The following is a 15208-nucleotide window of genomic DNA, read 5'->3' on the forward strand; positions in this document are numbered from 1 at the left end:
TGGGACAACTTTGTGTTCAGGGAAAAAATTTAGGTCCAAGGATAAAGTCACAGGTGTGTACTATGATGAGGCAAAGCCATGAAAACAACGCTGCTTTGAACTTATAATGAGCATATTATAATGAAACATTGCTTGGAATTTAATATCTACATCCTTCTGTAACTCCCATTCTATATAACAGTCTATCTCTGAGGTAATATTCTAAGAACTTTTTGTCTAAGAAGGTATAAAAAGACCAGAGAATAGAAATAAAGGTGGTTGATTGGTTTGGCTTAGAGAGTTCTGCCAAATGTATATGTCTGTTTGTCCATATATATGTATACAGGTATATGTGTATGAGAGATAGAGTTTTAAACTAGCTCAAAACTCAGCAACAGGATCTGACTCAGGAAGACAGATGGTTAAAAATGCAGGAGGACTGGTGCAGACTCACTACCCTCTGATGTCACTGGACGTGAATAAATGAGTAACGGGTTCTGTTCTGCCCCTGTGATGTTTGTTCAAGCCCCCATTGTGCCCTACGATAATGTTCCAGCCATTGTGTCCTGCAGATAGTATTCCAGGAAACAGGAAGCCTAACCAGATGTGTATCAGATGCAGATGCTTTGTCAACTCTGACAAACATTTACCCTAAAGGACAGGAATCAAGATCTGTTCTCAGGAGAATGAGGCTTGACCTTTCCCCTGATTTAAACCCTAGAGTCTTAAGAACAATCCTGTGACTTTGAGAGTTTCCCCTTGTGACATTTTTGGTATTTCCTTTTGACATCCCCTCATCTCCTGGGGCTTGTGACTTCTTCCTTTAGATAGCCCTTCTCCCAGCTACTCAGGGTCGACACCTCTGTCTCCTGCGTGGGCTACGTGTCGACCCGGAGCTCTCCACAATACACCTCGCCTATGCGTATTGCATCAAGACTGGTCTCTCGTGTTTCTGGGGTCCGAGATGTCCGGAGACTTGAGTGAGGGTCTCCCTTCAGGGATCTTTCATGTATGCATGTAAGCATGCATGAATACTTGTGGAGTTGACTGTGACAGTCAGGCCCGGCCAGAGTGTGCGCATACCAATGCTTGAATGTATATGTGTCTGTCCATATTTGCCTGTATACAGCATCTCAATTCTTTTCCTTTCCTTCTTCTCTGGTTCACAAAGAATTAACCACCTAACCAGAGAGGATTAGGGTTGACTCACTGAAGAAAGGAGCACTAGCTATAAATCCTTTTACTTCATCCCCTGCTGTTTTACACTGAGGTGTTAAATGCCAGAGACTGCAGTTTCTGGCCTCAGAGGAACTGAGGCAGGTCAGCTACCACTGCAAAGTAACTTAAACTTTAAACATGTACATATTTTATTGTAGAAAAGGCAACTCAAAATATCTCACAAGCCCAAATGTAACCCCCCTTCACTAGAGAAGCTTCTTCTTGTAGTAGATAGTACTTAACACAGAGACCTACAATTAGACAAGAGACAAGAGAACTTGTAATACTCAGCTCTTAATGAGATGTCCTTATCAAACTCCTACTCTCAAGATGCAGAGATAATTGCAGGAGGGGATACAAAAGGATGCTAACAGCTAGAGGCAGTAGATGGCATCAAGGAAGAGTGTCTTCCAAACAAAAAAGGGCTAACGCAAATATGAATTTGCAAGACCTACACAAATTCAAGTCAGATCAAAATCACAGGGCAGATAAGGGGAAATAGGCACAAAGTCTCACCCCTCACCAAAAAGCTATCTGACACTGATACCAGTGAGGAAACTCATTTTCTGTAGCACAGTGACACTGGCTATATCAACCACACTCCACAGGAGGCCCACGCTCAGGAACAGTTGACCAAGACAAAATGGACTCCATGGTTTCTTGTCTGCTTTTCTTTGCTGTTGTTGTTGTTTGGTGCTTTTGCTCTTTTTTGTTTTTATTTTATTTTCTGGTGGTTTTTTGTTTGTTTTTTGAGAGAGAAAGAACATGAAGTTGGGTGGGTAGGTAGGGAGGGAGAATTTGGAAGGACTTAGGTGAGGGAAAAGAATATGATCAAAACATATTGTAAGCATTTAAAACATACAAAAACTTACGTGAAGCAGAAACAGCAGACTGCAATGCCAAGTATAAATCTACCCTCTTTGGCTGAGTGTTACTGACCAAAGCCAGTTTATCATCAGCATGGCAGGCTGCCATCAGGCCAGCCCAGACAGCAGGATCATCTAAACAAGAAATATAGTTAAAGCCTTGTTCATATCAACATGCTCATGCAAAACTATCATAAATAAAAGTTTGTCTTTCCCAAAAAGGTTAACTATATTTTTTAAAAATTTCATGATCTTAAAAGAAAGCTAACTTGTTTTCTAAAAACAAACTGGTTATTTAACCGTCAAGATTCTGAATCTTGAAATTTTCTCAACATTTTCATAAAGAAACTATCTGAATAAGTTCCTGCCTGTCACATGGCTAGTTGATTCAGTCCCTGTAGTACCGTTATGATGGAGGGTGTCACTGCATACACTCACTAGACATGAGGACTAGTTTCAAGGAGACATTTCTTCCTATTTAAAAAGCTTGGTTTAAGGATAAACAAGTGAACACATTTTGGCTGTGTTCTGTGTTTTGATTCTTAAGAATAGTGAAACTCAGAGGAAAAAGTCAACACTGAACCTATGTTCCACCATGAAAGCATGAAAAAAAATCTCATGGTGCCGAGTGCATGCTGCATGTAGATTGTGTGTACCTGGGAAAAGCAACTGTGTGACACTGCATTTCATAGTTAAGACAAAAGTATACAACTGTGCTTTGTAACCCTACAAAATGTGACCTTCTAACCCTCTAACATTTCCAGGAGTAACAATGGAAACACACCAGCCTCCTAGAGTTAACAATAGCTCACTAAAGTGAGCTGTTTCTAACAGTTACCCTACCTGTCAGTCAGTCTTATTAACTTGAAAGGATTTAGAATCATCATAGAAACACTCCTCTGAGTGTGTTTCCAGACATATATATTTGAGAAAAGATCTGCCCTGAATGTGATAGAGCCATTGTGTGGCCTACTGTTCCAGTGTAACAGACAGAGAGCAAGAGATAAGTGGCAACTATCATCTTTCTCTAGTTCCTGACTGAGATGGAGCATGCTGTGTGGCCTCTCCCCACAGCCATCCCCATCTTGTAAGATGGCTAAAGGTTAATACACTATACGAAACACACATCTTGTTAGATTTTGTAACACACTATACAAAACATACCCCAACCCTCCAGAGTTAACCACACAAAAATACTATAAAGTAATTTAGTAGGTATAGATAAACTGCATTAGACCAGACTGATGTAAAATTGATATAAAATAGCCTGAAAATGTCACTCATATTTTCAGTAACAGATAATTAAGTATCTCTATGAAAACATTCTCATCGGTCTGTTTAAACAATTGATATAATTAATAAGAGTCACATTCAGATAATGAAGTAATACACAAAACCTAAAAATACATACTTATAATTTCTTCTATCATGAGAATACAAACTTCCTTCTTTTAAACCACAAATGTAAACTTGATGGCATCCAGATTAGTGAAACAGGTCATACAGTCACCTGGGGAAAGGAAGGCTGCCTTCTGAATGGTCTTTAGAGCAGTGCTGCTTTTGTCTTCTGCTGTGCTGCCTCCCATGGCCAACTGGTTCACTGCCGTGTACAATAAAGCCTTCTACACAAGAAGAAAAGGAGGTGTGCTTATCAACTCTCTGTTACAGATTCCTCTTTTCAAAAGTAAAAGGCCTGCATTTGGTAAGATATAAACCCTAAAGCAATGAGGAACATTTTCTGACTCATAAATACTATTTAACAAGTTAACTATTTCCTTTGTATGAGAATAAAAACTAACCTTTCCATGATTCGAATCCAGAATATGAGCCACACTGCCAGCTACAGCACCACCCTGTAACAAAACATATTATTTAGATAAATGCAAAGCTTTTCATGAAACAGTAAGGCTAATAAAATTTTCCCTGCAAATCATTTGAGAAGTTCAGTTTTCAGCAAATTTACACTTGTAAATTCTGTAAATATCAATATATTAATAGAACTTTAAGAAAGAAAATCTGTCTACTTTGATCATTTCACTTTGTTATCAAAATACGACAAGTTCAAAAGTAAGATGATTTTATAGGGGCACCAAGTAAATGCATATGTTGCCTAACGACACAAACATGCTGAAAGAAAGCATGGCAAAAAGAGTGATGCAGGGTAGCAAATACAAATTAGCACTGTTTACTCCTGGAAAATACCTAGCTGGAAATCAACAGGTGAACTGATAATAAAAATGTGATAGATACAGAGATGGATGGATGGATGGATGGATGGATGGATGGATGGATGGATAGATAAACATGGACAGATAAACAGACAGATAGATGTAATGGAATACTGCTTAGCTCTCAAGAACAATGGAATCACAAATTTTATAGAAAAATGAATGGACTTAGAATGTCATTCTATCTCAGAAAGAAAGAAAAGACATGTTCTCCCATGTATGTGGATCTTAGCCTACAATGTACACATGTGTATGTAAACAAATGTACATGTGTGTATAGTAGGCCACATAGAAGGAGGAAGCTGGATGCTATCAGATGTGAGACATAATTCAGGTCAAGGACCCATGAGTCATGAGAAGAGCAAAAAGCGAACTGTTTTATAGTTTTCACTGTCATTGAATTTTCATGTATTTTGTGGTGGATGAGTGCACAAAAATGTAATCAAAAGTAAAGGAGCGTGTGCTGGCTGGGTCTATGTCAACCTGACACAGGCAAGAGTCATCTGAGAGGAGGAGGCCCAAGTGAGAAAACGGCTCCATGAGATCAGGCCGCAGGTAAGCGAGCCTGGAGGACAGTGTCTTAACCGGTGACTGTGGGGGAGGGCCCAGCCAGCCCACTGTCGGCAGGCCCATCCTTCACCTCGTAGCCCTGGGTTCAGTAAGAGCAGGCTGATGAACCCACAAGGAGAACGGCAGTAAAGAGCACCCTCCATGACCTCGGAATCAGCTCCTGCCTCCAGGTTCCTTCACTGCTTGAGCTCCTGCTCTGACTTTGCAAAAACCAAGAAAGAAATCAGGATTCTTCAAACCTCTACAGTCCTTAATACTAAATGCTCCCATGTGAGAAAGCTGCTTACTTTTTCAATGACAAAATCAATTACTAAAAAAGAAAAAAAAAAACTAAAAATTTTAAATTCAAATTGTTGGATACTAGTTCACCCAAAAGAAAAAAAGTGAATTATAAGAATGATTTTGCCAGACATAGTGGTTCATGCCTACAACCTTAACACTCAGAATGCTGAGACAGGAGAATTGCCATGAGGTCAGAGCCAGCTTAGGCTGTTTGAGAGTCTGTTTCAAAAATATCAGCAGCAAATGCAATGATTTCCTCACAAGTATTTTACACCTTAGATTTTATTTCGCATGTGCACTAGGCTTCACATACAGAATGCTGAAATAAAGCTTTAGAGTTATATGAATATAAAACAAAGGCAGATTAAGAAAAAGACAGCATAGCAGAGTGTGAAGATTCCAGAATTAGGGGATTGAAAACCATCAACAACCATGATTTTGCACAAGTTACTTAACCTCAAGGCCTCAAGCTTCCTTTCCGAGAAAGTGAATAGTCATTACAGAAACTGTGCACTACTGTTTAACACACACACCTAAGTGTACTAGAGTAACTCTTGCACAATATGCAAGTTACTCAGTGTCCAATGCATCCTATCAAAATAGCTAAAAGCCCACTACCCAAATGGCCTGTGAATCAGAAGCATGGACATCGCCTGGAAGGTTCTTACAAACCTAGACTCCCAGTGCTGTCTCAGCCTTGCTAAATTACAAGCTGATTTAATACTACTAGGTAATGCCAACACATGGCCTGTGAATGTCTGAGAAGTACTGGGATGAAATATTTTAAAACATACTCCTAAAAGGACTGAATAACTGACAAGTTATCAAGGATTTATCAAATTCAAACTGAAAGTTAAAGGGGCAGAATCTAGAGACAGAAATCTAGAGTCAAAAAGACCATTTATGCCATTTGCAGATGCAATACTGAGGCTCATCTGCCCGTGGGACAAGCCAGAATTCACACACAGAAGCCTCAGGAATTGCTGAACGTCTCCAGGATGACGAGACCCAGGAATTGAATAGCCTGGCTAACACAGAGCCCTAAATATAAATGTACAAAAACAAGTACAAACTCTTTCATATGCAGCTACTTTAATCCTGAGGTTGAAATTATGTCTGCAAATAATGCTCCAGAAGGTACCGTCAGTGAAAGAAAGGCATAAAGCCACCTTGAATGAAGATCTGAACAATGGACTATAGAAACAAAGACTCTAAGACTAAAACGTATGACTAAATAAGTTTTCAAGACAAATTAGGTGTTTCTATTGTTTGCCAACCATTTAAATGAGAAAAGAAAGGAAATATTAACAGCAGAAACTAATAAAATATAGATACCTTAAAATTATGACTAAAATACAGTATATGAGATTTTTAGATATTAGCAATGTTTGTATTATTATCTTATCTTTAGACAGTTTTTAAATAAAATCACCTTTTGGAATATAAAAATACAGTCACTAATGCTTATTTGTTATGCATATTACTTATTTATATAGGCATTGAGATAATCTGTGTATTTTCAGAGCGTTAACGCTCTCCTACTTCGTAGTGTTCATAATACTCACAACAGTTTGTAAATATATGGAGGATACTCAGTCTAGTATTAGTGCAAATCATCACTGATTAAATGATGATGTTTTCTTCATTGTACTTAAAATTTTTAAGAAAAATGCTGTATTTTAAAAATATATTTAATGTGAGTGTGATGGCTGATGCCATTATTTCCAGCACTCAAAAAAGAAAGAAAGGTAGGCAGATTCTATAAGGCTGAATTCAGCCTAGTCAACACAGGAAATTCCAGGCCAGCCAGAGATACACAGTGAAGCGCGAGCTCTCTCTCGTGCTCTCTCTCTCTCTCAATCCCTCTCCCTCCCCCCTTCTCTCTCTTTCTCTGTGTGTGCATATGAATATATATATATATACATGTGTAATAATATAAATATGCATATATATATATATATATATATTTTTTTTTTTTTTTAAACACACCACAGGCTACTTGTCAGAATACTAGGCATTACTCACCTTTGCGTTCTGCTGGGTGTACTGAGCAACAATTCGAGATAGCAAAGACCAAAGGGCTGGGTCAGCAGGATTACTAGAGGAAACATGAAAATGCTCACCTTAAAGATGGGAGTTTTTTAACAAAATCACAGCAAATATTTTAAGTTTAAAGTGTTTTAGACACCTAAGCAAGTTCATATTAATTTCCCACATTTAACTGAAAATACTTTAAACTTTAGAAAACAAGCTATACTGTTTTTTATACACTAAGAGTTCTTACATTCTTAAATTCTTAAAACACGAAGGAAAACAGTATCATGGTGAAAAAATTATGAGACAAAAACAGTTAAGGAAACATAGAATGTGTGTTCAGAAGAACTTCAAAGAACTTTAAAGGCATAGGATTATACAGCAGGAGGATGGCTCTAAAGAAACAGTTCATAAGGAATATATTTCATTTTAATTTTTTCAGTCCAGCCAAAGAGATGATTCAATGGATTAAGGCACTTAACCTGACCTGGGATTGAGGCTCTCAACCTTCCTAACACTGCAACTCTGTCATACAATTCCTCATGGTGCAGTGACCCCCAATAATAAAATTATGTTGTTGCTACTTCATAAATGTAAATTTGATGTTATGAGTCTTAATGTAAATATTTTGAAGACAGCGGTTTATCAAATTGGTTGAGAGCCATAGGTTGAAAACCTCTGATGTATGAAAACCTTAACCATATGGGAACCAGAGAGAAGTGAGCCCTGCAAATTGTTCTCCCATCCTCATAAGTACACACTACTTGTGTGTACCTCACTCACCCCCCTCAAAAAAAAAAACAAAAAAACAAAAAAAACCACACTCAATCCACAAAGGTTGTTAATATGAATAAATGAAGGAAGAAAAAGAAATTAAAGGTACAGCATATGAAAATAAAAATAACTCCTGTTAAATATCATTTTGGCTTTTGTTGTTGTTTGGTTGGTTTGGTTTGGTTTGGTTTGGTTTGGTTTGGTTTGGTTTGGTTTGGTTTGGAGAGTCAAGGTCTCTGAATAGCCTTGGCTGTCCTTGGAACTCTCTCTGTAGACTAGGCTGACCTCAAACTCAGAGGCCAGCCTAGTCTAAAGATATGTATTGATATAGATCAATTAATAAACTGACAATATTACAAACTTAAAATTACAGACTTTTATATCAAAAAACTGGAGTTTCTCCCCCTTCCAAAAAAGGAAAAACTTATCAACTGACCAAAATAACAAGCAGTCTGATTTCCAAAACAAGACACATATTTCATTCTATCATCATACTAAATCCTAAAAGTTGAACACAATCACATCAAATATAGTTAATCCCCAAATGAGACTCACCTGTGCACAGCCTTGGCCACTTGTCTTTGCACTGCCACACTGTGGCCCTGGAGTGCGTAAATTGCTGAGGTAAGAAGGTACCTGTGATAATCATTTTTCTGTTTGATATGCTTCAGTAACTCGTTAAGTGCTGCTTTTGACAGTGTAGCATCCTGCATTGCCAGCCCTAGAGCACATAGTACTTGGAGGCTTTCTGCAGTTGGTTCCTTTAATATAGAGCTAGAAATAAATATTTAGCAGTCTGTTAGCCATGAGAGCAGTAGTCTAATATCAATCAAGAAGTTTGGCTTAATACAAAAAGCTATTTTCTTAAACATTCATTAAAATAAGTCAATTTTATGCTTAATATAAAAATAATTCTTTATATTTAAATATAATAATTATCTGAATGGAGCAAAATAGCAATGGTCTTTCACAGCATAAATTGACAAATCTCATTTCAAGTCATTATGTCTATGTTTTAGAAACACAAATTGGTCTCTTTGAGTCTCAGTATTAAGCAAATAATGACAACAACTTTAGTAAAATGTTTAGTTTTAGTAAAACTCTATTTAATTAAAAGAAGATCAGAAGATGCAAATTAGAGATGCCAGCATTCTGCTTTGTCTCCTCAGACTCAACTAAGGAGAGGCAGCCACTTTCTGGTAGAACAAGGCGTCAGTCCCACAGCAGTGACAGGGACCACAAACACCAGAAGCACCAGGTTTTAGTCCACCATGGGTCTGGTGGGTGGCAGGTAGGAGGAGGCTCCCCCTGATAGACAGCTACTGCTGAGAGACTAAGTATGTTCCCTGGTCTCCTCAGCACAGAACCTGACCTTGCATGCTTCTAGTTTAAGAAGAAAGAGACCCAGGGCCCACTAGGGCTGGCACTAGAGAATAGGTTCTCAGCCCTTCCCAGCAAAGTCACACAGAGTTGTAACTGGAAACCATTTTCAGAAGGTCTTATCAATTTTTCTCACTGCTTAAAGGGTCAGAAACTGCTCCATTTTTATATACACAGGTTCCAAGGGCCTCTTCTCATCAAGGCACATCAAGCAGTCAAGGACAGTGCAGACCAGGGAAGAGATTTCCAGAGTAACAGATGTTCCTTCCTTGGGGACTAAGGGACAGCTATTGAGGCAATGTGTTTGTTGTCACAGAAACCGAGGAGAGCTTCTATATGAAGTGGTGGAACTATAAGCCTCCTGAAGTAGGGAGGGACCTTCTGTCCTATGAGGATTTGTAAGACCCAAAAGACCAGCAAACCTCATTGGTAAGCACTTTCCAATATCCTGTATTAACAATCTACTGCCCCTGGAAAATTACAGCCAACTTTCTAAAACAAAACCATCAGGCTTCAAGAACTCAACAAGTACTGTATAAATAACTCCATTATCACAGGTTCTTTTTGTAACTTGTTCCGAAACCAGAAGTATGTTAGTTCTACAGGTATCTTTAAAGACACTTTAAACGAACCCCCCTCCCCTTTTTTTTCCAGATTAACTTGAAGAGGAAGGAAGGAAGCCACTTTGAAGATCTTGGCAACCGAACACAGATCAGCTCATGATTCATTTTACTAAGTGGTCTGTGTGGTCAATTATTCTTGAAACTAAATAAGCAATATTGGATAGATACAAAGCTATGGATTAAGCCATATGTATGTAACTCCACCCAAGACTGTCAATTTAGAAAAAGGCAGTCCAATTCTTTCCATATACTTAAAAGTTCCTAAAACATTTAAAACTTATTTTACATTGTTCAAATCTTATCTCAAAGACTTTAAGGATCTGACTGGTAAGTGTTAAAGCCAGCTGCATATACATACCATTTGAAGAGTAATGACTTGGCTGCATCCATTTTTCCTTGTTTATATTCTGTTACTGCCATAGCTGTCAAGATGTGAACTTTGTCTTGCTCTGATTTACAAACAGTCAAGGCTCTCTCATAGGCTATTACAGAGAAGAGGACAGGAAGCAAAATATAAAAGCAATTCTAACTAAGAAAACACAGCATTTTCCCATTCCTAATCCTACTTTTGAAAACAGATCTAACAGAAATTCCTTCTTCCTTGTTCTCTTGTTTTCAAGCAGACAGAATAAAACCTACCATGGTCTTCAGCTATTCCAAAGTAACTCTGAGGACGCCTTTAAGTTTGTTAGGTGACAATCCCCACCTTCTACCTGCAGAATAGACTTTGAGGTCTTAGTCACCTTAGGTAGCAAAAGAGACTTGGAAACATCAATGTCTAATCACATTCCTAGTACAGATCATCACCTTGACCAACCAGATAATATTTAAGTACACTATATGCATGGTGGCATAGCCCATGTATATCAGAATTTCCTCACCTAAAATGTTTGGAGAAATAAAAATATATTACTAACAAAAGCTGAAGCTTTCACTTATCAAAAAATTTCATTTAAACAGTATTAGAATAGTAAGTATCTGCTTTCAAATGCTAACCTACACATCAACCATAAAGACCCGTGCCTCAGTCTCCTCAAAATGTCCAATGGATGCTCAGTTTAAATTGTTCGTTAAGATTACTCATCATCATCCCACACTAATGAGATGACATATGAACAATCTTTTTATGGCTCTGGACTCCTAGTCAGAGTTTAGTAAACGCTCTAACCCCAGAGCTGGAGATATGGCTTAACAGTTAAGAGCATTGGCTGCTCTTCCAGAAGATCAAGGTTCAATTCCCAGCACCCACACAGTAACTTACAACTGTCTATAACTCCAGTTGCTTTCTTCTGGCCTCTAAGAAGATTAGGTACACAACCATGAACTAACATACACAAATCTATACAAATATATTTTTAAAATTTAACTAAAATCCACAGCCCTACCACAATCACAGCATTTTATATTTCGAAAAAGCTTCAAGTAGCATGATTACTTGCCTGTGCTGCTCTCCTTATACAGGCCCTTCATAAACAATGCCAGTGCAAACCCTATGATGTCCTCCAACTCTGCAAGGGGTGTTGACTTAAAGGCCTGGATAGCTTTGTCATAGTCACCAATGGAGCTAAGAAGGAAGCACAACGTACTTTTAAAGATAATAATGTTAATTTTTCTTTCACAAAAGAACATGGACTTATTCAACTATGTTTAATGACTTATTTACATGTCCTTTCTTATAGTAATTTGGCAAATAAAATATATTACTGCTCACATTGTTGAAAAAAATTAAAGTAGGCACACATAGGTAGAGTGGACTTGAGTGCGTGTTTTTTCCTCTTAAATTACATGTAAAAATGAATGACTCTGGAAAACTCAAGTTACTCTCTTAAATGCTTTGCTTTTTTTCTTAACAAACATTTCTTAAATCCCATTATAAGAACAATTTCAGGTTGGCTTTTATTTTTAAAAAAATCTAATTTTTACGCTTACTACACTAGTTAAATATTATCCTAAGAGTATGGGTCTAGACTCTTCAGTAAGTTATAAATATTTAGTTAAGAGTGAAAACCTAGCCTTCCTATAAACTACCTATATACCCATTCTTTGAATGACATATTGACACAATAAAATTCTGAGAAAATTTATTAAAATTTTATTTTATTTTTTTTTATTGTTTTGTGTTTCAATATGTACTCAGAAAAGCTAACATGCACTAGGGATCATAACAGTGAAATGCTGGCTGTTTATCTTCCGTGAAGTCACGTAGGCTCATCTGCTATCACATAAAGATAGCTTTCATTTATGTATGTGTGTGTGCCTCTGTGAGTTTATGTCACATGCATGTGGGTGCCAGTAGAGCCAGAAGAGCGCTCTAGCAGCTTGAGTTACCGGTGGCTGTGCGCTGCCTCACATAGGTGCTGGAAAGCAAACTCAGGGCCTCAGGAGGAGCAGCGAGCACTCTGCTGCGTCAACTCTGCTGCCCCAAGTGTTACCTAAGTTAATATTTCTGAGACTCTTCTGGTATAGAGCATACTAATCTTTGAAGCTACAAATGGAAGTTAAAAATCCCAGCAACCTTGGCTTCAAATCCTAGCTTTACAAAGATAAAGGTATACAGCTAAACTCTAATTAAAAGAAGGCTATCCTTTGATATAGTTCATTTATAAAATATACATATATAGTTCTTTCAGTGAAAATCTTGAGAAATGTGTAGAGAGAAAAAGGAAGGAAAAAGAGGAAGGAGACATCATCAGCGTTATGGCTTTGTCTTTGAAATGGAAACTTGAAGCAAACTCACAGAATATTCATGTTTTACACAAGAGTGATGTTTACTCATCAACTTACACAGTTTAGCTTATTGTGTACATAAGCCTGTGTGTTCCAGATATTTCAAAATAAAACCAAAAGGGGGCTGGAGATATGCTCAGGGGTTAAAGCATACAACGGTCTCACAGAAGTCCCGTGTCAGAACCCAGCACTCATCTGGGGGGCTCAGGACCATCTGTTAACTCAGGCTGCAAGGGCTCCAAGCCCTTCCTGGCACCTCTGGGGAACAGACACACATTTCACACATATACATACAGATAGTCACATACACACATGAAATAAAAATAAATAAATCTTTTTAAAAAAGAAAATAGATGGCCAATTTTCTATAGAAGGCTAAATTTTCTTCAAAGATATTTAGTTTTTATGAAATATCAAACCTAAAAAGATGAAATATGAGTTTCTTATTCTAGGTATCCTTTGCTTCAACAAAACCCTAAAATTAACAGACTTGATTCTACCAACTAAAATATAATAGTTTAGAAACCTTATTAGGCAACCAGCAAAATTTCCCATTAATGGGTTTGCTTTAGTAACAGTGGGGACAGGAAGAACTGGCTACCTAATGCCACTATGTGCAGGTCCTTAGGAGATGTAAAGACTGATCCGAAAGCACCAAGCTGAAATTTAATGTACTTCAAACTAGATTGTTCAAGTTTAGGGCAGCTCTACATCTAAGAAATCACCCATGAGTCATAAACCCATTCATGCTCTAGCTAGGGGATCTAGCCTCAATCCCCTAAAGCAACAGTTAGCCTGTCCTCCTCAGTCAGAAGACTTAGAGAATCTAAAGGAAGCCTCGTTCCATTGTCCTGAACAATGTCCTTTTTAGTACTATATCAAAGGATCCCCTAGACCATAATATTTATTCCCAATTTAAGTATATAGCTGATCCAAACAAATCCAATTCTCCAACTAGTTAAGTAAGCTTCTATCCAGACCATTAAACATGGGCTCCAACAGTCACTCTCCATAAGGCATACTCAGGCTAGTTTTTAAGAATACATAAAGCTTGACACATTCTGGCACTTGGAATGAGGCATCCCAGTGCTCTGGGTACTAGTCTTCACATCTGTAGGGACAAGATTTTTTCCCTCAGACATAGATTCATAGAATTAATGGGAGAAAAACAGCCTTACCACAACAATCTGCCCCAGTTTCTTACTGTAACATTGTAAGTATGTTGGTCTTCTGCAGAATGTAACAGTGCAGTTGCCCTTAAAAAAAAATTAAAAGAACAGGGTATTTTTGAATTCCACATGTGAAACATTTTGTTTTACACATTCCTCCTGAGCTATATCCATAGATTGATATTTGTTTGTTTCAATTCTACTAATTCTTTAATGCTATTAATGGCTGCTTATTCATATTTCAGTAAGTTGACACCATAGAGGCATTTAAATTTTAGGTTATCAGTAAAAAATAATCTACTTATTTTTTACAAATAAAGACATTTATTAATGCATTTAAGTTATAAATATTCTAAAATTTGTAATCCAAACATAGGCAATGACCATATTTATGTTACATTTTGACACACTGATATTTACAGAAGACACTCTTGAAAATATTTATGTAGGAAGGCAGAAAAATTGAATGCTTTCATGTACTCTGAGACTGCCCACACAGAAACACTAAAAGATAATGAGTTACAAGAAAAGATGAAAGGTCCCACTGGGCTTAGAATACATTTACCAAAAGCTAAAACCAACTTTTTTTTTTTTCTCCCACTGTGTTCTCTCTAGGCAAGGGGGGAGAAGTTAACCTTTATTTTTTAATTTCTTTCTTTTCTCTTTAAAGAGGATCTGCCAGGAAAAATAATCAAGTTTGGGGGGTTTTTTTTTTTTTTTTTTTTTGTTTTGTTTTGTTTTTTTTTTTTTTATCTATTTGATGTTACATGAAAAACAATTTGCTCAAGAAGCATAAAATGCTAAAAAAAAATCAAAACTACACTTCTGGTTAAATTTATACACTATTTATGCGTAAAGCCTCAAAATATCACAACACATAATACAGTTGCTATGGTCAGTCAAAAGGACTGGTACATATCCACAGGACTGAAGTCTGGTGATGTCAGAGTCAGCAGTATCTACACAACATGAATACAGTTAAAAGAAAAGTAGCAAACACCATTAAGTTGTCTGGTTTGATGTGTTAACTGTTATACTCTATATTTTATTTACTCTAAGTTTACTAACATTGTAAGCAGAAAATTGTGGGGTTTTTGTTTGTTTTGGTTTTTTTTGGTAAATATTCCATCAACTGAAAACAATAACTTCATCATATGTGATTATTCCTTTGAACTACATAGGAATCCACAAAAGGATGTAGTTAAGTATTTAGGATACCTCATTACACATGACCAGACATCTCCTGAATATTTACTTACATCTGAAACAGTGGTGTGCCTTAAAGTTAGGCAATCAGCTCTTTTAGTAGTCATTTAGTAGTCACTCATGAGACGAAGAGTTATTTTCGTGGTAACTTA

The 15208-nt window shown here is 37.2% G+C and overlaps 1 protein-coding gene across 1 annotated transcript in view; it reads right to left on the bottom strand.

Annotated features, from left to right (window-relative positions):
* Ttc37 (tetratricopeptide repeat domain 37) overlaps window positions 1–15208 on the bottom strand; it is a 108608-nt gene that overhangs the window by 31552 nt on the left and 61848 nt on the right. The window contains exons 31-38 of the mRNA XM_032899117.1: window positions 13860–13937; window positions 11394–11518; window positions 10313–10436; window positions 8507–8725; window positions 7169–7241; window positions 3863–3916; window positions 3574–3685; window positions 2070–2198 (exon numbers count right to left, since the gene is read on the bottom strand). Coding sequence (XP_032755008.1) covers window positions 2070–2198; window positions 3574–3685; window positions 3863–3916; window positions 7169–7241; window positions 8507–8725; window positions 10313–10436; window positions 11394–11518; window positions 13860–13937 — 914 coding nt within the window. The remainder of the gene's footprint in view (window positions 1–2069; window positions 2199–3573; window positions 3686–3862; window positions 3917–7168; window positions 7242–8506; window positions 8726–10312; window positions 10437–11393; window positions 11519–13859; window positions 13938–15208) is intronic.

This window comes from Rattus rattus, chromosome 3 (assembly GCF_011064425.1).
Source record: "Rattus rattus isolate New Zealand chromosome 3, Rrattus_CSIRO_v1, whole genome shotgun sequence".
NCBI lineage: Eukaryota > Metazoa > Chordata > Mammalia > Rodentia > Muridae > Rattus > Rattus rattus.